This window comes from Diadema setosum, chromosome 22 (genome assembly GCF_964275005.1).
Source record: "Diadema setosum chromosome 22, eeDiaSeto1, whole genome shotgun sequence".
Classification (NCBI taxonomy): domain Eukaryota; kingdom Metazoa; phylum Echinodermata; class Echinoidea; order Diadematoida; family Diadematidae; genus Diadema; species Diadema setosum.
This window is the reverse complement of record NC_092706.1, coordinates 400,725-424,571: the sequence shown is the minus strand read 5'-3', so window position 1 is coordinate 424,571 and position 23,847 is coordinate 400,725. Positions and strand designations below refer to the sequence as shown.

General features: G+C 38.6%; 1 protein-coding gene across 1 annotated transcript; it reads left to right on the top strand.

Annotated features, from left to right (window-relative positions):
* The first annotated feature begins 3,797 nt into the window (after nucleotides 1–3,797).
* On the top strand, nucleotides 3,798–20,053 carry LOC140245528 (uncharacterized). The gene is made up of 9 exons (XM_072325091.1): nucleotides 3,798–4,134; nucleotides 4,819–4,866; nucleotides 5,718–5,944; nucleotides 15,274–15,363; nucleotides 16,452–16,584; nucleotides 17,208–17,384; nucleotides 17,987–18,280; nucleotides 19,010–19,212; nucleotides 19,840–20,053. The coding sequence occupies exons 1-9, from the start codon at nucleotides 3,798–3,800 to the stop codon at nucleotides 19,990–19,992; spliced, it is 1,662 nt and encodes a 553-aa protein (XP_072181192.1). The 3' UTR covers nucleotides 19,993–20,053.
* The last annotated feature ends 3,794 nt before the right edge of the window (nucleotides 20,054–23,847 follow it).

The following is a 23,847-nucleotide window of genomic DNA, read 5'->3' as shown; positions in this document are numbered from 1 at the left end:
CAACGCACCAACCATCAGCAGACACCTTACCCTAACCCTTACCTCACCACCATGGCCGTCGTTGTTATTTCATAACCAATATCAAATGCTACTGCATCTACCTGTATTATGAGAGCACGCCATTTTGAGGTAGTCTTGTTTTGTCTCACCTCCCTGGTCCACTCCAGGCCTGCCTTGCTGTAGTGTGTACTAGCAACATCCCACACGGAAATAAAGTCGGTGAGGGCATGTACGGTATACCGGGGAGGTGGAAAGAGAGAGAGAGAGAGAGAGATCCCCGAAGCTGTGGCAATACCGTACATAAACAGATTAGGCCTTACGTATAATACACGGTACACACGCGCGACATAATGCAGGCCTAGGAAGTGGGTCGATCAGCTGTCAGTTGACATCGGAACGACCTCGAGCATTATGCACCATGACCAAAGAGGTTCTACAGTATATGTAATGGAGTAAGCGCTCACCATTCAGTGCATACAAATGAAAACGGGGCCAATTGAACAGTGGCGCGCGCGCACGAAAGAGGTCGACTACCAGAAGCCCGAACCCGGAAGCGCCTATAGTAATACACGTAAAGTAGCTTCGAACATGGGGTTGGGTTGGAAAAATCATTCTAATTTTAAGGAAAATCAATATTTGTCCATATGCCTCCGGATTTTATAAGTGAGATACATTCTCAACACAGTATACGTGTTTTGATGAAAAAAGGACTTGCTCTAATGTGTTAAATATTAAAGCCAAAAATGCCAAACAGGCATTCATGCATTCATACTACATAATAAAGACTGCAGAAAGGTACAGTGTATACTCTTTGGTATGGGAGTACTGATTTCACATAATACTAGTATACGTCACTAACATCAGACACACATACAACACACACTCCCACACGCATACAGCACACACTCCCACACACACACACACCTGACAACAAACACACACACACACACACACTCACAACAAACACACATGTACACGCCAAACCACATTTTTTTCAAATTCCAACACACATACATACACACACACACACACAACACACCCAGTGTGTTTTGTGTGTGTATGTAGGAATTTGAAAAATGTGGTTTGGTGTGTACATGTGTGTGCGTATGTGTGTGGGTGTTTGTGGGAATGTGTGTTGTATGTGTGTGGGAGTGTGTGTTGTATGTGGTCTGATGTTTCTAAGTGACATATACGTGTAATATGTGAAATCAGTACTCCCATACCAAAGAGCATACACTGTACCTTTCTGCCTCTTTGAAAATGGCGGCGGGTGGTTTTCAATTTGGCCCGCTTCTGTATGCGAGCGCGCACTCTATTACATGTTAATAGAACCTCTTTGACCATGACTTTGCGCGGTGCGCCAACCATTGTAAACGGTTCCACTCATGTTTGCCAATTTCGTCGGGACTCTTTTTTTTTTTTCCCCCTTTTTTTTCGGGGGCACCAGCGGTTTGTCGACTCGCGATGAGTGGACTGTCGCGATCATACTTCAACGAATTTAGGCAAACATGGGGGGGGGGGGGGGGGGAGGGGAGGGATGGAAGGGGACCTTACAGACGGTTTGGTTGTGGAAAGCATTGTAAATTTATTTAGCACATGATCATGAGCTTACCAAAAAAGCCTTCCGAGCTAAAAAGAAGACTTTCTGCCATGCGCTTGTACCTTTGAAAAATTAGAAGTGCAAGTTCAGTGATTAAAAGGTGATGTACCATTTTTTCTTCTTCTTTTGTTACTGTCATGCTGGTTTTGCTAATGCTATTGTGTTTTTTAGTCTTTTTGTTTGAATAGCACCAGTGCGCTTAGAAACAACCAGTATGAAGCGCCATATAAATGCAGTTATTATTATTATTATTATTATTATTATTATTATTATTATTATTATTATTATCGTTATTATTATCATTATCATTATTATCATCATTACTATTATTATTATTATTATCATTATTATTATCATTATGATTATTATCATTATTATTACTATTATTATTATCATTATAATTATCATTATTATTATCATTATGATTATTATCATTATTATTACTATTATTATTATCATTATTATTATTATTATCATTATTATTATTATTATTATTATTATCATCATCATTACCAACCCCCTTTCTGCTTCGCCTGCCCCTTCAAAAACTTCAGAATCGTATCAAGGATAATCAAGGACCAATGAACCACGCTTGCCTGTGAAATGGAGTGAGACATGGAAACATTGAGAGAAGTTCGAAATACAGAATCATAGAAATTTGTTCCATTATTGTTACGTTGATTTCTCTTAGCTCTTTGGACTCAATACAGCCTGAAAATACTCACAATATTAGTCTTCAATTTCCCAAGTCTCATAGGTTATTTCAAGTAAATTACAACAAAAGGCTTTCCGTCCCCATACAGCATTCTCTTTTAATACCCCCCCCCCCCCCATTCAGTCGAGCAGATCATGAGTCCATTGTCTAGTGCTTAGTCGGGAAAGCTCGCTTGTTTTTCGGCTATCCGGAGAATCTGTAGAAATGAAACATGTTTTCATGCAACTTTTTCTATAGCACGAGTTATCCATTGACGCATAAGTTATCATATAAAAGAAGAACACATGGATGTTTGGGTTATGAACTTTTTCAAGAACATAAAGGTGGAAGTCTGACAAATCCACTCAACGTCACCATTTGCGCGTGCAAATGAGAATTTGATATACACCATACTGCCCATTGTTCCAACTCACTATAAACATTGAGTTGTGCATCAAATAAAAGCAGAAAATCATAATTTTCCATTCATGTACATCTCACGAAGCAAATTAATGATTAGATCGTAAAAGTTGCAAGAAACTCGGTTTCTTCTGGGACACGCTGTAGATATAATCTCCGGAAAGCACGACGTTCCTAAATACGTACATTCTCACGATCAGCAGGCAGCTGATTTAAGCATACCAGCATTTGATTTGAGAGTGTAAATTAATATAATTGCCCCTTTCTTTCCGGTAACAGGAAATGAAATACGATAATTCATTACTCCCATGTAGTATTCTTGTTTGGGTTTTTTTTTTTTCTCATTCCACATATTCATTGCAGATCAGTTTACTTTTTTTCAAATCTTTATGAATCTGTTATCGGTTACCGGTATTCATTCAGCTATAAGGACCTATGTCTATTTTAATCTATTCCTGTATTAATTTATTCACTTGTCATTGGTTCGATGCCCTTCTACAGTTGTAGTATAGCACTTTCCTTCAAGGTAGCTAGTAATTCAAAACGATATCGACGCATTGAAATCACTTCAAAACTTATGATGGTAAATCTGACCACTGCTGGTGGGCGGTGGCTCGAGCTGACTGCATAAGTGTTTATCTAACCGTAACTTTCCACTAATTTGGCCAGGCATTTCATTCAGATTCTATGTACGTCGATAGTCGGGGAAAGATTCGTGCTGCTTCAAACCAATGCCCAGAGTTCGTGTATTGTTAGAAGTGTCCACTCTTTGAAAGTAAGAGAAATTGATGATGTCATCTATTCCATAAAATCATTGTACTGCCCATGAAAACTTCGCAACTGTCATTTCAATATCAGTACTTAAATCGCAATTAGACTCCACGTCCACACGGTGTCAGAACCTATGACGGACTAGGTGTCGGTCGTACACTACATCAGTAGGATCATTTTCTTCATATTATATCTGAACTGTAATGATAAATCATAAACTTATGTTCAAATGATATCTTTATTTTAATACCACCATCTCGTATTTCTTTCTTTGAATGTTTTTTCTTTGACTTCTTCCTTTTCAGATCAGCGATGGAGAAAATGCGATTTCTCATCCTCACATGCGTCCTGGCGCTGCTTCGGAACCGCGGAGATGTTTGCGCCCAGACTCGGCCGAATACCGGGTTGGGTTTCATCGGTCGTGGTTACGATCTGCTCAGCGGCAACCCGGAAGGTGGTGATGAGGGTGGTACCGACCCAGGCATCAAGGGGAACCCCATCTTTCAGCTGACTTACCCAGGAGGCGTCCGTTATCCTCGCGAGCTCAGCTTCCACACCACGGACCGACCCTACGTCACGTCTAGTCAAGGGACATTCCACGACTATCCGAGCTACGCTGCAAAGCTCGCGTCAAATATAGAGATCAATGGTATATTATTATGACTCCACCCTATCTACACGCTAATGTCATGTTCTTCCAATGAACAGGATGTATAAAGATAAAAGAGTCAAGAGCAAGAGAAGATGCCATTGGATTTCCTGGTATCCCATCATGAATAGATATCTCACAGTCCTTATTACTTGAGCTCAACTATCATCAAAATCACTTCTCCGACAAAAAAAAAAAAAAAAAAAAAGGAGAAGAAGAAGCATCAATACAATGAAGGATTGATGTTTTTGATATGAATTGGAAATGCATCCGTTTGCTTTCTTCGATCGAAAAAAAAACCCCAACCCTATCTAAAACTATTATCCCTGAGTAGGCCCATGTGCCTGTGTTGGATGCAGGTTTGTTTGCTTTTTCTTTATTTTTTTTATTTTTTTATTTTTTGAGGGGGGGGGGGGGGTTCGAAATCGAAGGAAAAATTTCGAATGCGATTCAGAATGAAACATTTCATTTTAATAGAGAACTTGAACCAGTGGTCACACACTGTAAGTGTTGTGGTATGAGGTCCTTACACGATACGGTGATGGTTAGTTGAATGTAAGTCTCGGTTGAAGTAGTCTTTTGTGTGTTGAATTTAAAGGGTTCATCTATTTCATTTCCTCTTCGGACGTGGGTTACTTCATTCAAAATATGTTTTCAAATGATCTTTTCTTTTTTCTTGTCTAGGTTTAAACAGCGGAGTCTTCCAAGATCTGATGTTCGTTGATAGCTATCGTAAGTATATACTGCGTTATGTGTGTAATCGCGTCATGTGCATGCATCAATTTTGTTCAGGTTTTTATTTCATTTTCGCCACGCAGGAACTAAATTAAAATCAAAACTGATCCAAGACAGGGTAGGTATTATAAGAGGGCAACAGAGCAGAATGGTACGAGTATCCTCAAAATCGGACGTGTCAAGTACTGTCGGATGTTAACGTTTCACTAGCTAGTGCCCAGCTGATTACACCAGGGAGATGATTGCACGAAACATTAACTCTGGTCCCGGCCGTGTCAGTTTGAGCTCAGATTGAACAGATTGATTAGTTACCTGTTTTGAACACTCCCTCCTAACAGGCAGTATCATAATTATGGTAACACAACAAAGATTGGATACGGATTAAATGTTTCCTCATCGATATCATATCAAATAGCATCAACAAAAGGAGAAGAAATCATGAAGGTCGGAAGGGTAGCTATTGACGTAGTATTATTCCCACAGATGCTTGACATTGTCACAGATTAATGGATTAGTTGAATAGCTTTTATGAGATAAAACGCCTTGGGAACGCTTTTGGTATCCGATTAGAAAACAAAAATATGAAATAAAAGGATATTGAAAGCACCAAACTAAAATCGCACGTGAAATAATAACACATATAGAGTGCACTATATAGTATCGAGTTTAAGTCAGTGCTTACTGAAACCTCATCCCTTCAAAATGTATAAGCGGAGCTTTCACATATATTTTTTAAATTCCCTAATCCCCATCCCCTTTCTGTCTGTCTATGTCCATCCCCACCCCCACCCCCCCCCCCCCCCTCTCTCTCTCTCTCTCTCTCTCTCTCTCCCCGGCTCCTCTTAAAGTCTACGAAAGCTTTGCATCGCGTTTTCGAACCCGTGGATCTGTGTACTACTACACGGAGACGTCGTCCCGCATAGGATACGCCCGCTACAAGACAGAGGTAGCTTCGGGCAATGACTACGAGTTAGAGCGGGACTTTGTCCTCGCTGCCCTCCGTCTCCCGACCTCCTACGACCCGAACAACTACAGTCACAACAGATTCATGAACTTCTTCGATACATGGGGCACGGTGAGTCGTCAATGTCGATTACTTCGAGAGTAGGAGATTGATAGAAAGAGCTTTTTCAAGCAGGTTCAGTGACGATGTGGCGTTTGTTCTTATAAGTATTATTTACCATTTGCAGATGACACAAAAACCCCGTTTAAGTGCTCCGATGTAAAAATGTTAATCATTATAATCAGTGTTAAGTATGGTAATGTTAAATACACAAAATGCGAACTATAGTTATAATGAAATATTGTTTCTATGGAATAAACCGTGTACAGTTAAGGTTTACTGAGAAAATTAGTAAGATCTCCTTGTAGTTTTCTTGAGAAATTTTTATATGGTAGGATGTTTTGTGATACAATTGGCCTACACATGCATCGATGTGATAACTCGAACGTTTTGTAAATCACTGCTCCCGATGGTAAATGATACCTTTAAAAGCATGTTCGGAACTTTAACAATAGTTCTCGCCGATTTAACGTAAATTATTCAGTCTGAGACGCATACCTAAATTCTTCTTCTTTTATTATTATTATCATTATTATTATTATTATCATTATTATTATTATTATCTATTCGGCTTTCAGTCACAAATATCAATTGCATTCTGGACCATGCTTTCAGAGAGTTGGAGGCGATCAATACTAGTATTTTCTACTTTTAATTTTCATTACTTTGTATTCATTTTTAAAGAAAAACTTACATTTTTGATACTTAATTCAAGATGTTAAGTTCAAGTGTTGACATTATTCAGAACAGTTCTAGCTGACAAGAAATGATAATTGGTTATGTGACGCTGCATTATAAGGAACACAAACGGAATCAACATTTGGTTGAAAGTAACTTTTTTCTCAAATCTCGCTGATGCATCCTCTTAATATTGCTGCATCTATTCACTCCATAATAGGCCTATTTTTTTTTCTTTTTTTTTACGGTACTACACAAATCAAATTATTGCCAAGAAAGCAGAAACTGTATATGAAATAATCTGTAAAAAACAAAATATAAATATAATTTTTCGATAATGTCTCAAGACTTGCTTAATAGCAAAAACGAAAAACAAAAACAAAAACAGCATAAATTGAACACTCAAAGAAGAGCCACGACTCACTTTACAGTATAAATCAATGGGATAGATTCTTTGCCGTTCGCCATTTTAGCACCTGTCCCTGAAATACACACCTGTATTAGACCCATGTATCCTATCACATGTCGGCCATAGGGGGTGGGGGGCTTTCAAATAAGAAGAAAAGATGTCTTCATCAGCCCGAAGTTTCAAAATAGCGCGCTGTCTTGCGGTTACCAAACTATAGTCCGATGTCAAAATTGCGCGCTATCTCTGTAGTGAAGACGCAAATAGCGCGCTATTTGATCGGGAAAATTTCCTCCAAAATCTTGGTCTACTTCGTGAACTAGTCGTGAAATAGCGCATGGGTTATACAGTAATGAGTCAGGTGCATTGTTATGTCAGTGCATGAATCAACAAATGTGTAGGCGTACTGAAGTCCCCTATGGAGTGATGGACATTAACATAATAGATAGCCTCCAAACCGAACAGGTCTATAAGTCCTGATGCAAATATTTCAGTAGACCGTTCCTGTAATACATCAGAGTAATTACTCATGCTACATGTGTTTCTTTTCCTACAACCTACATCCGAGTAGCATAAGAATTGCGTTCGCCTGCTCCATCCAGTTTAGGTTTTCCAATAAGCCAGTTCGGGGTTAGCTCATTACATGGGCACATATGGGTACACCTTTCTCAGTTGATTAGGCACTCCACTAGTTTCAAGCGACAGAAGGCATAAGCTCGCCCAACGTAACAATAAATGGAACTCATCAGTCATCATGTTCAAACAAAGGATGAACTTGCGTAGACCAGGTGACCAGAATGATCCTTCCATTGGCATTTTGGAAAGCATCCATTTCATTATTTTGCATTGAATGCATTAACAATCTCTTTCTATTGATATTGTCAGATACCGCTTTTGCTGTCAGGTGGATGTGCTGACAAGCACTAGGGATCACTTGAATAATCATTACATCACAGATGCTTATCTCAGTGAATTTAAAAACCTCCATGCTCTGCTGGTACAGATGACCCTTTTCTGCTCATGCTCAAAGTGGAACCCCGAACTGGCTTATTAGATAGATTCCGATTCAGCTCCGCCCTCCCCTGTTGCTGTTGTGTTGTTGTTGTTGTTGTTGTTTTTTTTGTGTGTGTATGTTTTGTTTTTTTGTCTTGCTCGTGATTCATTTGTCATTAATCGGATTTGTTCACTTTAGTTCTGTTTGAATTTTATGATCGCTATGTGTAGATTGGAATGCCGGATATGACCCTTTTGCGTATCTAATTTCTCTGGGATTTATACTTGCTTCAAAGAAAGTTCAAAGAATTACTGTCCTTGACTGTTGTTTTTCATTATACCAGGTCGTCATGGCGCGGTAATCCAGTGATATGTTTGGATTTATTTATATATCATATATATATATATATATATATATATATATATATATATATATGGTCAGATTGGTATGACCTATGATATCTAAGGGATTTCTCTGGGTCCTTTGACATGTGAGATTTTCTATTGAAGGTTTTAGGTGGAAGGGGGAGCAAAACGTTTTTATATTAAAGTTTGGCCCATAATCATAATAATAGACATAAGAGTTGCCTTGTATGGGCCTTCGACGTCGAGAATGCACTTCACGTATTGCACGCTTTTGTCACATTTGCGAATATGTTTACAAGGCATGAATGTCCAAACTTTTTCGTCTGGGGTAGCTTTTGTCTGCTGCACCTGCTTTTGAATCCCGGTCTCCGGAAGCCTTATTGGCGCTGAGTGATATTGGCGGGAAAATAGAGAACAGATAAGTGAAAATATGGAAAATAAGGCATTCTTGTGCAATAAACATGATAAAATGGATTCCGAGTTATGAAATTTGAGAATAAGGGGTATTCTTTTGCTGTATAATCAATTCCGAGTAGAATAAATGAAGTGATGAAAGAGGATACAGGATGAGTAGAAAGGTGAGAAATGGGGTATTCTTTTGCTGTTACGTGAAATTGATTTTGAGTGGAACTAATAAAGTGATAAAAGACGAGAGATGAGTGGAAAGGTGAGAAATAAGAGCATTCCTTTCCTGTAGTGTAAATTGAATTAGGAGCGGAATGAATCAAGTTATAAAAGAGGAAAAATGAGTGGAATGGTGAGATATAGAGGTATTCTTTTCCTGTAAAATTAATTCTGAGCGGAATCAAACAAGCGACGAAAGAGGATATGCATGGGATGAATGGAAATGTGAGAAATAGTGATATTCTTTTGCTGTAAAATTGATTCCAAGCGGAATGAACAAAGTGGTAAAATACGAGAGATGAGTGGAAAGGTGAGAAATAAAGTATTCTTTTGCAGTAAAATTAATTCCGAGCGGAACTATTAAATATTAGGGTAAAGGGGGGCAGTGAGAGCAAAGGTGAGAATATGGGCATTCTTATGCTGTAAACTTGATTCCGAGCGGAATCAATGAAGTAATAAACGAGGAAAAAATGAGTGGATATGTGAGAAATACGGTATTCTTTTGCTGTAAACTTGATGAGTGCGTAGAGCCGATGAATAATGGGAGAGACGACACTGTGATCTCGGAACAAAATGTGATGAGTTCATATAACGTGATAGCAGTGACGACTACTTGCTGTTGCTTTGTGAGGTATAGCCTTTTTTAAGGACTTAAAAAAAAATACATTGTCATTCCGTCATAGCGCAACACGCACTTCAATACTTGAAGCGGAAATAAAACTGAAGAACAGTCTGAAATTTAGTCTATGCAAGTGGAAATAGATTGTGGGCTAAGAGCAGTGGTAACAGTGGTGACGTGGTGGTGGACAATTTTACTACAGTTTCTCCATTTTCTGGTATTGTAATTTAAAATGTTAAACCTCATTTGGACTGTGAGAACGGTTTCAAGATTTTGACGTTCGCTCTCAGCTTGTATTTTGAAGGTAAGGAAACATTTCCATCATCTTGCTCTGCATGCACCGTGTAATTGATAGCTTTTATCTACTTACTAAGCCAACAGATTCGAATTTCCCGCCAATTTCATTCAGCGCCATTATGACATCCGGAAACGGGGAATCGAAACAGGTGCAGCAGAAGTAGATAGGATTTAGCAACCCAAGACGAAAAAAAGTTTGGACATTGTCTTGTTAACATCATTCGCAAGACAAGAGCTTGTACCATACGAGAAGTCGATAGCCCCGCTCAAGCACCGAGAGGTATGACAACCCGAAGTTATCATCCCGATAATTATTCTACTTCACACGGTTCTTCAACTGCTCTCGCCAACTCCTCCTTCCATAGAACAGCGAAGGATTGGAATAATCTGCCGAGTAATATAAAGCAGATTCATAAATTTGACACATTTAAAGAAGCGCTCCAGCGTCACCTCCGTTGTGATTAGCTGCACATCACACCACAGTGCTGAGTGATACTCTATATCCAGAGTTTTTCAGCGAATTCATCCAGATCCAGATCCAGATCCAGACCTAGCAACACGATAAATCTTATCTTTATTGTCCATGTATCAATATAAAAAATGCTTGCTCCTCTTCCCCCCTCAATAGAAATTCTTGCATGTGAAGGGACCCATTGCTTAGATATAAAAAGTCATATCAATGATCAATCTGACTTTATGTCAAAAACCATCCAAACATGTAATGGATCCTCGCCAGAGTAACGGCGCCCAAACGATATGGCACAATGAAAAAAACAAACAAACTGTAATTCTGGAATCTAAACAGCGGACATGCAAGTAACCAGAAGTCCATGAGAAATTAAATACGTACAGGGGTGATATCAGGCATTCCAATATAAAACAAAGCCACCAGAAAAATTAAACAGTATAATTATGCTAAAGTGACAAAATCTGGTTGGATGAATCATGAGCAAGACTAAACAGAAACGATAACAAAATACGGGGGCGTAGCTAATAAAACGGGAATCTGGAAAACCAGGTCTGTGTCAAACACGCGCACGCAGTGTCAAAAACGCAGTGTTTTTTATTTTAAATTCTATACCCCAATTGTGTTCTATATCTATCTGCTTACGAAGCGAACAGCCTATTAATCATAATTTTTGGATGCTGTTTGCATAATCTAACGTAGTGAAATACCAATGTTCAACATGTACAAGCGAACCCCAAAGTTTATCAGAATTTGGCGACTATAATAGCAGTAACATGCCGTGTCTCTCCCACACATTGTAAACAAAGGTCAAGCATCATAATGTGTGAGGCTGTTTTGTAACTATTCAAATTCCGTGCATACTTTTTTTCGCGAAAGTTGTCAGCCACAAAGCGTGCCAGATGCTTGCCCTAGGGACACCTATAGCAATATCTAGGTGAATTCCTGCCTAAATCGGATGGAGCATGCAGGTGAATGCAACGCTTATGTTACTCGGATGTAGGATTAAAAGAATAGAAAGAAGTGATATGATACATTGCATAAACGGTGTATTACACCTGTTTGGTTTGGGGCTGTAGGTGAAAGGTAATTTACCAGCTGCAAATGAAACAAAAACCCAGCATTAGTGCTTTGAAATAGTTCCAAAATGTGAGTTTGCGATAGAAACAACCACTGTAAACATTTGAATCGGTAAAATCGATGTTAAGTATATTTAAATATACAAACTGTGAACAATAGTTAAAAATGTTTCCAGACTAAACTATCTACTGTTACCGTTTATTGAGAAAAATACAAATATCTCCGTATATTTTAGGAGTTATTGCGATTTTTTATGATAATGATAGGACGTTTTGTGGTACAACACATCTACACATATATTTTATGCATTAAGTGAAATGTCATATCTTGAAAATCTTTTTTAATCACTGATCCCAAAGGTAAACAGGACGTTTAGTGTATTTCAAACATCACTAGGGGGCTTTAATAGCATGCCTAACAATAGTTGATATGCACTAGCAATGCACCTGACTCATTCCATATCCACGGAATAATCTTTTCTTCCTATTTTGAAAGCCCCCTCCCCCCCCCCCCGACATATACATTGTTTTAAAACCGAATAGGTCTATATAAACAAATTAGTAGTCCATGGGCCAGGCCAGATATTGGTACCATCTGAGGTGGCAAAACCTTTTTGGTGTCATTTTGTTTGTCGGGCATAGATATGCTTATCAAGCTATGATAGCATTTCCAAATGAGTAGCTTAGTCATAGTAAATGAATTTTAAACAAATTTGGTCTCGCTGTTATATCCCTGTACTTCTGAATCGAGACCAACCGCTATACAAAGAAGAGCACTGTCTTCTGTATGTTCACAGGTGTTCTGTTGTAAACGCGGTGCGCTTAGTCTTTATTCAAGGCAGCGAAGGGAATATCCAAGGGTTATGATGTCCACAGCGCTTAGTCTAATATTCAAGACGGCGAAGGGAATATTCAAAGCTTATAATACAGTGTATATCCTTTTATCTAAAAACAACAACAACAAAAAAGCAATTTCTCGTGAATTTTAGCGTATTTTTCAATTATTTATCATTTTCCGGTGAAAACGCTACGGTGAAAACGCTAATACCACGCCAATGTCGCTTTATTTCCATCCAACAATGAAAGATTATGCAAAAACAATGTACCGGTACACTACAATACATTATAATTAATAATGTTGGAAATGAACAGAGTGATTTTTGTTTAAAACTGATGTATTTGTTGAGAGGGTGGTATAAAAACAGTGTAGATAATCCCTTTTATTAGGAACTTTAGATATGATAACGGTACATTGGTCTAGATAAAGACTAAGCGCACCGCGTGACAGCTGTGGACATCACAACCCTGTGGATATTCCCTTCGCTGCCTTGAATAAAGACTAAGCGCACCGCGTTTACAACAGAACACCTGTGGACATACCATGGAGCTCTGTTAGCTCCATGGACATACAGAAGGCAGTGCTCGTCTTTGTATAGCGGTTAGTTTCGATTCAGAAGTATAGGGATATAAAAACGAGACCAAATTGGTTAAAAATTCATTTATTATGACTAAGCTACTCATTTGGAAATGCTATCATAGCTTGATAAGCGTATCTATGTCCGACAAACAAAATGACACCAAAAAGGTTTTGCCACCTCGGATGGTACCAACAACCCATTTTTCGGCTCTTGGCCCATGGACTAAAGGTGTGCATCTCAGTGAGACTTATAACAAAGGCGGACGGTGTAGATGTCATGATCGTGTGCCGCGTACTTTAAGAATGCTGTTGCAACCATAATGCCTCGATGTGAAAGGAAAGAGTCCACTTAGATGTGACTTCTTTTCTTTCACATCATACATGCACCATTATTCTGGTCAATCCGATATGTACACACGCACACAATTAAGAAACGATATCCGATAAATGTACATTCATTTCAAGCATCCCTTTACATAAACAAAATGTTTTATTATAAAACACGATCTTACATAGTGCATATTTGTGTTGCGTTGTAGGCCCTGCATGACAATTGCATTATGTCTCGTTTTCGTGGCCAATATTCTTTTAAAATGAGGCAATAAACTGCATTAACAGCAAGAGAATATAAATATTCGGAACATCGGCATATAATATTGTAATCTTGAAGAGAAAAGTTGAAAATACAGGAGATCATCACTTGGAGCTGCTCTTCATAAAATGATGATGACCAACAAATTGATGAGACAATATGGATGCCAACAACGGTAGTGACTGTATAAAATTATCATTTATATACTTTACAGGGAATACAGACTTGACAGAGTAGAAGAGAATGATAGTGGTTTTTAATACGAGTGGTGTTGTGAGTGCCATGTTGACCTCTCTTGGCAAGGCGTGAGTGGGATGAGTCACAGTTTGAGGAGACTTATTTGTATCGTATATCACCCGCATGGTTCTGAACCTAGCTTTCACACCCTCAGAGATTTTAATTGGAAGCACAATTGTAGTGAAGCATCACTATAGAGAATCGTGGAAGTTGATTTGAAATGTGATTTCAATCGTATCTAAAATGACTGTTCAGACCTCAATCACGTTTCGCCATAATGAAGTAACGAAACGACCATGTGAACGTTGCTGAATTCCAATCGTGTTTTGGGGCGGAGATTACGGTGATCTTACAATCACTCCCGCAGAAAGATGGCTCAAGAATGATTGATAGAAACGTGGAAAGAAGCAAAACCTCTCTTCTTCGCCCTGAAATTCAAACCCGCAGAATCATTGAAGCCTCCTTCGGTCGTGTGAACGAACGATGATTCGATTCGCAATTGCAATCGTGTTTGTAATTCAGCATTTACTGTTGGCACGTGCAAGGAGGTTTAAGAGATGGAGTTCCAACTGGCTGTAATTATTCAAACAGTTGTCACTTTTCTATTGATGTACAAAAGAATTCCACAGGTGCATCATGTGCCTTTGGTGACGGGGTTTGATGCCGCCGTCTTGCTGAGCAATCTGAAGATTCATTTTGAACGTTAACTTAATGTTGGCTATATTTTGCTTGTTTATCTATTAAATGAAACGAAATCTCACTTTATGATAAAGCTCATTAAACAAAGGTCAATCCCTTCAAGAAATATGTGCAAAAGTGTAAATCAGAGCTGTATCATGTGAAAGTGTTTAAAACTGTACCCTCCCGGAAAGCCGGTTTTATCACTTTTCCACTTAATTCCTCCAAACAAAACTGATATGGAATAATCTTCGAGTATACTTCTATATTAATAGATATATCAGATTAGTGGCCGGGCACGGCCAGTCGAGTAATTTTCATTTTCATTTCATCATTTTTTGCGCAATTTCTATTCGCGCATCCCGTGTCTTTACCACTATATACCACCTATCTTTTATAAGTAGGGATGGCGAAAAGTAATTACCATCACAAAGACATGTTTTCGTTAGAAAGTGGCTGATGATTATGCAATGAGGCATGAGTCAATTGTCTTCCTATCTGCGCGGCAGGTCCAGTTTGCCACATGCTTCAAATACTTTCGAGTGGCGGCATCAAACGTGACTTCAAAGGAAATACGACAGTTGTGACTCCATTCTCTTGAACCTCCTTGGTACGTGTAAAAGTACGGTGATTGTTGCGAAGGGACATTCTGAACGTTGCTCAAGAGATGTGCCCAACACCCCACTATACTAATTAATTCCAAAATTTTAGAATTGGTATAATTTTAAGATGGTTTTGTTAAATTTATCCTTGATAAATAATAGGTTATAATGATAATGTCATGAATGGCAATGTTGTCCCGGTCTCAAAAGTAATTCGAAAGATGTATTAACAAAAAGGTCTTCCTTGAATACAAGAATGTTTCCCCATTTTCTAAATTCCTAATCAGCATGTGATAATCGGGGCTGAGTTTGGAACAAGAACTGGAACCATCAGGGAAGCGACTCCTTCTGAATTTGTACAGTACGCCGCGTCTGAGGTGAGTTTTGGGAGTGACAGGTTAGGGGAAAGGGTTACGGAGACGTCTCGGACTTGACTTCAGTTTGAATTGTGGACAGGATTTATAATTACGAATTATCCATCTAGACCGGTATACGCTCAGTTCGGAAGCGGTCTAAGGAGTAAAATAATGTTGTCATCCGAACATCCAAATAACACATTATTTTGACAGATATCTTGCTAATAGCAGGTAACACGTATACCGTTTCCATATTAATAGAAACAAAAAAAAAAAAATAGTGGTTGAATGACAATATTAGTTGCAATTTTTCAATTTGGAATGTTTAAGTTAATGATTTTTAAATTTGCTTCGTTATGAGGGACTCTGTGATTATCCGTGATTATCCGACTTCCCCAGTGCAGTGAGCTGACGAGAGTTTTGACTCTTTGACTCTTATAATCAAAGGAGTGATACAAGTTTCTGACAAGAAATTATGTCATCCTGGTCTTACTGATAATTTGGCAGGGTCCGATTTAGGCAATGGAAGAAGCGAAGGGTGACATTTAATACAATCTTTACCACTTTGGGTATTTTACCTCTTCGTTTTTTGACTTTCGTATAATTCTGTCTCTATGATATACCTATTTCCTTGACGTCAATCTACATGCGATAAGCTTTGATAGGCGTCATTGTGGTCATTGCCTGTTCTACCACAATTATTATTATCAATTATGTTTTTTAATCTGTCATACTTGTGTTATTTGTCTCACATCTGACCACTTGATGTCTGAGCTGTTATGTTTTTCATGTTTGTTTATGCGAATTTTGCTGCTGAAATTGTAAAAAAAAAAAAATGAGTCACTCATAATCGTCTTACAAATGGGTGCAACGTGGTATTAGTGGATAATACTCTTGACTTTTCAGTCGGATATCCCGTCAAGTACCTGCGTTCTTGGACAAGATTTTTTTCTTTTTTTTTTCTTTTTTACCCACCATGTCTCTATCTACCCAGGTGTATAAATGAACACTAAGAGGCTGCCCTTGTTAAAGAAGACCAATTCATTATCATTATTGTCATCAGTGATTTAAAATAAAATGATTTCTTCCATATGATATACATGATATAGATGCCGGATACTTTGTCTGCTGTGAATGACACTTTGACTGTGGATATTGACGAGTTCAACCACAATCTCGAAAGCGAGATGACCTTTGGGAGCGAGTATTCCACCTACGTTGTGGGTGCAGAGGAGATAAGCGGTAAATGTTATTATTTCGGAAGACATTCTTTTTGTATTATTATTATTATTATTATTATCATTATTATTATTATTATTATTATTATTATTATTATTATTATTATTATTATTATTATTATTATTGGGGGATGGCGCTCTCATTGATCGTAGTTAAGTTAATAATCTATATTCTTTGGATGCTTATGTTCCTCTATAACAAGTCCCTATTCAGTTTCGAATATTTTGTCGTGTAAATTATCACATTTTAAAATCAGACTTATTATTAGTGGTCATCATGCTAATTGTTGTTATCATTTGGTACTACAGTACGAGTACAACTCGTGAACCACTGTCTTGATCATTATTCTCATTATTTTAGTTTTCTTCATTAAAATTAAATTGTATCTAATCGTGTCTTGATTGCAATGAGCCGTCTTTGCTGCTAATATTGATCAGAGATAACGTGATGACAATTAGTAAAATAAATGATGAAACAAAAAGGAGGAAGATGGGGAAAAACAATCAACAAACTTAAAATATCTTTACCCCAAGGTGAGTTAGGAGCGCAAAATATTCTAAACAATCAATCTTAAACAGATGAGGTATTGCAACGTCTACCTTTTCATCCCTTGATTCTACATGCAGCCGAACCAATCAAACTGACCTTAATGCTGATGAGTGAGGTATTCCAGTATGACTACTGGTACGGCCTCAACACGTACAGCGAACGCCATTTCAACTGGCTGATACCTAGTGTCCGCACAGCAATGTTGGCTGCGCTGCAGAACTACCCCGCCTACCGACAGATCCAGCTCATTAGAGGTATAGTAATACAGCGCCCTATAGTTTTTGTATTAAGTAGTGTTGCTGTTGTTGTTGTTGTTGTCGTCGTCGTCGTCGTCGTCGTCGTCGTTGTTGTTGTTGTTTTGTTTTAATTATGACCCGGCATAGCATGGGGTTACCATGGAGTGGGAGAACTGGCCCGGCTCGGATATATTCGAGAATCCTCTAATAAACTGTGTAGAAATTTGTGCCTGACGAGTTATACCTTGCAGCATGGCAGGGCCGTCTGGGAAAACGTACCACATAATATACTTATTTGGGGGTAAATACGCCCATAATCATTGTCATATCTATTATATTCACCATGATGGTTATCTTTTTTTAACATAGTACTAGCTCAATTATGAGTTATAGCATAATCATGTCTATTGTTGTCATAATAATCACGTAGGCCTGTACTATTCATATTCTGCTGTTATCAATATTATCGTTGTTAAGTCATCGATGTATCATAGTTATCGTTATAATAATCGTTATTACTTCTCTTTTTTCTTCTACTATCCATATTGGTTACCCGTCGGTAGAAAAGCTAGTTACCAGCCTTCAGAAGATGATATGATATGATTTTCTGTTTTATATAGAGGCGCCCATTAGCATTGAACTCAGTTGGCCAGAAGGCACCTACGGGCTTCCCAAGGCACGCGACGGGTGCCCGAACTCCGCGATTCGATGGAGTGAGGGTCGACGGAGACACGACACGGAAAATAGCAACAACGCGAACGAATGGAGCGACCCCCTCGATCTCGCGGGTAGCGTCTCCAATGAAAACATCGAACAACAATTCTGCATTAAGACTGTTGCAGAGATGAGTGATGATCCGTGGATATTTCAACCCGGAACTTATTGTATCTACAAACGCGGAAACTGTCCTTCAGGTAAAGTTTGCGATGAACCACGGAGATAATCGCTGTTTCCGTTTTGATTGCCTATCTCACTCTTTGTTACAAGCACAATATAATAATTCTTCTGAAATGTATGCCACTAAAATCATAAAACATTCCTATGAAAGGATAGTTATCATAATTATGGTACAGACTATCAGTATTCCTGGGGCCATGGGTGGGGGACCCCCCCCCCCCCTTGAAATCTCAGGATGGAACATCCGTGAAGACATGGTGTTGTGTTTTTGCCCGATTGTTGTTGATTTTTCTTTGTTTGTCGATCTTTCTCCACACCAAAAAACATGGGGGGGGGGGGGGAGGTGGAAGCCCGCGGTTCCGCGGCCCCTGTATTTAACATACCCGGAAAGAAAACATCCAGACATCAGAAATTTTGTTTCTGTTTAATGTAGGAAATTATCCATGTGCTCAGATATTGTTTGATATTAGTAATAACCCCTTTAAGAAATAATTCATACAAAATCAATATTTAATCCTTCTTTCTATGTTCCATTAGATCAAAATCAGATACATGTACATATAGACAATCTGTAGGAGGTAGAGTAGCTTTCCCACTGGTTAGTTATAATGAGAAATACAATGTAGAATGAAAGTGGTTTTGTCGACTATGTTGTAATAATATGAAACAACTTCCTGTAACAGAAAAACTGATTTACAAATTATATAAATGGACAATCCTCTCCCTTGTACAACCTCTGTGGCCAGGATTTACCCAAGGTTCGATTTTCTGGGACGATGAGGACGATCAAAATTCGAACTCCCGTCGAGGAGTCCTTCCCGATGGGATCTACAACACCAACACCAGGCTTGATTATTGCTGCCGTCATGACGGAAGACCGACTAGCGCCATCTATCTCCCGACTCGGGACAACTTCTTCCTCTTCCCACGCTTCGATCACTGTCAAGAGGTACGTAGAGCACCACATCTCCCTCTCCCTCTCTTTATGTCGCTCCTCCTCTTCTTCTTCTTCTTCTCCTCCTCCTCCTCCTTCTCTCCCTTCTTCTCCAAGTTCTTCTCCTTCTACTTCTTGCTCTACTCTTTCTTAATATTCTCCAGTTACTTGTCAGATTAAAGCCTTTTCAAAAGAACAATTCGACCTCTATCGAAATGCTATTCTCAAATCATTTCGTTTTGTAGTTCCCGGATTTTATCTGACAGACGCAACTCACTGTCAAATCCTACTCAAGGCGCACAACAAATTAATGATAATTGCGTCTTGGCTCCTCAAGTTAGAAACTTTATGAGTATTGCAGCTTACAATATTTGATGTAACCATGGAAGCATGCAGGAAGCTGGAAAATTGGCAAATTCTGACCATTATTATCATTTCTAAGACAACTACGATTTTTGGAATCTGTGTGTAGGTATGCAAAGATATTGTTAATATACATAATATACATATACATGAAATATGATATACATAAGATAATTTCATTATCTTAAGGTCAAGTGAGGTACCTTCGGATATTTCGATTCTATGTCATGGTGGGCAATATCTGTAAAACAAAAATGCTTCTTTTTACGACTATCACAGGTCCATGGGATGACAGTGACGAGTGAATATCTATTCTTCGACACGGAAGACAATAATAACTCCGACTCCGTGTCTGGCGAGTATCCGTTTGAGGGCGCTATCTCTTCCACTGGAGAAATCCTTATCAACTTGTGCTACTATCAGAGAATCTAGCATTGAGCAAAGGAAAGGACGAAGGGTTGAACAGCCCAGACCCACGATTCGCAGGATTTAAATGTGCATTCGTTTATTTATCATTGATATTGACGTATGGTTTAATCAGTGGCTGCATGAGGCGTGTGGACAGTCTTGTCATGTACATGTTATGTATATGACATGTGTACACAATAATAATAATTATGATAATGTTGACTGTCCCTTCGAGACACATTATCCTCCACACAGCTCATAATGAAAGACGTACACAGGTCTCTCTCCTGTGTTTCACCCATTCTCATTTCATTTCATTTCTTTGACTCCGATTCCCTCAAACGATCCTAAATAATGGCTTTCTCTATCTGTAAGCTCTCCTGCCATACTGAGTGTTTGAAATAAGTTTTATTGACCATCAAAATACAGTCATCTCCATGTCCTCTCACGCAGTCATATGAAATAAACCTACGTAAATGTATTTAGTGCATTTGGATATTTCGTAATTGTAACGTTGACACATTCTTTTTTAATGAGTACTTTTTCTTGATAAAAGGAACAAAACAGTAACATGGAAGTTGCAGTCACTTGATTATAATACGTGGTTGACTGATATTACTATAACAACAGTGAATGCTCCAAAGTTTGGTGTCTGTACGCCCTTTATCTATCGATTAGATGACTGTATAACCATAAAGCTAGATACACAGATAAATAAATCATGTATTAATGAAAGTCATATGTGAGACTGTTTCCTTTTCTTTGCTGTAATTTTACCCTTGAAAGTGAGTTGACTCTTGTAAAATAGAGAACTTGAACCAAAGGAATTGGGATGGGAGAAGATTAAAAACGATCCACGCATATAAATATCAAGAAATCATGTTCTCGGTGAATGATTTAGAAGCTACAAGACCTTCCCAGAGAAACTCATTTGTGCTTATACAACGCTACAATAACTTATTATAAAAGACACTAAACATTTTAGTGACTTAATAAGACAAAGAAATTTAGTGGAGATAGTCACATCTTATTTCTATGTTGTTACAACCAATATTATCAATGTTTTGCGGAAACAGACTCAACAGTCGCACACGTTTTGATGTTTAAAGAAGGAACTAAGTGTATATACGACTGAATATAAATGATTTATCGAGATTACTTGAAATGACAAGTCACTTTACATTTAAATTGTCTTTCATCAATGAAATAAAAAAAAAACTGTAGAAATAACCCGTAGACTTCACTAGGAGTATAGAATCAAACATATTCTTGAAAGTTTTACCAATATAACATAGTAAAGCAGTTGTCATTAGTCACAAATCTTCCCGCCAGTGACATTACAGTTTCAATTTTCAATTTCAATTTCAATTTTCAATTTATTTTCATATTTCTCGATGAAAAAATACATCAAATATAACAAAATTAAATGAAGTACATGATATCAAGCTGGAAACATACATGAAATATTGCAAATATATAAAACATATAGTGGTCGATCTATGAGGTTTAGAATCTGTGAAAGAATGCTAAAGAAATATGAAGGAACCTACTTAAAAGCGAGCTTGTTGAGCGTAGGTCCCAATGGGTCCCAATTTTCACATAATGCAAAAAACAACAACAACAACAACAACAACAAATAAAAGTTAACAATGTCATCCTCCTAAGCTCCATCTGATAATAATCCTTCAAAAAACAAACAAACAACCAAACAAACAAACCCCAATGTATTTAAGATCACCGGCGAGGCAAGCTTACAAACATTATATCAACTAAACACCAAATCTCATTAAAATACAGCCATTATCTCTCTTAAAAAGAATACGTCGGTATCAACGCCTGCATAAGAGGTCGATTATGTGAAACGCTCAACATGTCATCACAAAGAGAAATAAAACCCCAAAATGTATGTTGATTGAGTAAATGCACCAATATTAGTAGAACACATCAGCAAAAATTGGACAATCAGTGGAACAGTTATGAATTTTTACAGTTTCGGTGCGACCATCGCTGGATGAGAAAGCTACAACATTGTGTGACGTCATGTTCGATGTAATGAGTCTTGGAATATTAAGGTGCAATGTTTGGTAGATGGCCCATCTGGGTCATCCCACTAAACCGACACCCACGAGTCCTACAGCCCACGAGTTCGACGTTGAAAGAAGGTCCATGAGTCATATTACAGCTCACAAGTCATACAACCCATGAGTTCGACACTAGGTAAAAACAACCCAAGAGTTTGACAGATACAACACGGGGCTCAATGTGTCGGTCTCGTAGGCCTTGTTTGCTCTCCAGTGTCGAATTCATGGGCTGTATGACTCGTGAGCTGTATAACTCGTGGGCTAAATAACTCATGGGCTGTATGACTCGTGAGCTGTATAACTCGTGGGCTAAATAACTCATGGGCTTTATGACTCGTGAGCTGTATGACTCGTGGGCTCCATGACTCGTGGGTGTCGGTCTCGTGACGTGCACCCGGCCCATTAGGGTCGAATGAATCAGATTCAGTGTGATACGGAAAAAGACAGCCAAATGACTCTCACGGTTCATTTAACGGACTTTCGTTTTAAAAAAAAAAATAGTAGGATTTTTTTTTATCCCTTTCAAAATATTCTCATGCGTAAGACCTGTACATAGCAGTTTACCCAAGGGCTGATATAGTCCTACTGTCTTAGTTGTCGCTGTTGTCTGTGATATATAAACTGCGGCCCTGAATGAGCGGATTTAATACACCCGTCCCTTATACTTACCTTCAAAATCGCTTCGTTGTTGATAATCGTCTCGTATTTCTGCCTTTGATAATGCAGCTGTTATTTTTGGATGTGGGTAAGTGATTATAATTCTTACTCGTATCACTTTATAAGCATTAACGCTCATTAAAACCCGAGCATGTAGGGAAGTTATCACCAGGGGCTCCCCTGTGTAAGAAGCTTACAGTAATCAAACGAAACGCACCGGGGCTTCATAGTATACTTTCCTATGTAGGTTTCTTTTTATCTTGCGACAAGAAAGAAAAAGAAAAGAAAGGCTGGCAAGGATAACCAAAGTTCTCCAACCCCCATCTCTCTTTCTCCCATTCGTATTTTATTCCTTCTTATTTTTTCCCTCTTTGAGGAAGGGAATGACGACTTCCAGTCATCCAAAAGAGTTTTTCCCGAACAAAGGGAAGGGGCCCCAGCAAATATTTGCTCCCGAACAAAAGATGAGGGGTAAAAACGTTGCTTTTTCTCCCTTTGGCTTCTTATGCGCACCCGAGCATGGCTATCCCCTCTCTTAGCCGTTTGTGCGAAACATTGCACTGCTATTCTTGGATTGTAATGCTCTAAAAAGAAGAACAAGTGGGTGAACGATCGACCATTTTACACTTGCTCTCCTCGATCCGTGATCTTGTTTTTTTCCCTCGGAGTCAGAACTTCCAAGGTGTGCAACCAGCTCAATTTCTTCTGATCAAATTACTGTCAAATTTCACAGAGTGAACTTGACTTGTAACAAAACATCGACTCTTCTGAATAGGAAAATTTAACGGCTGTCCTGAAACGCATGCCACGAATATCATCAGAGGGAGAGAGAGAGAGAGAGAGGAAGAGGGAGAGACAAGGAAGAAACAGAAATACGAGCAGAGACGGGCGATGAGCACTGTGAAAGTAGTTTGAGGATCGATTACAAGGACTATACCGGTAGTCTGCTGTGGATCGAACAGTTGAACACCGTGTGTGTGTGTTTGGCGTGTAGTGTGTGTATTCAGCTAGCAGAAATCCAAGTTGTCATGTCAAAAGCTGGTTGTGAAGGAAGATGACAGCAGACAGTATTCGTGGCCAAGGGGAGTGGAAGAAGTCAAGTTGAACAGTTGGATCGTGTGTACAGGGCTTTGTGTTGGTG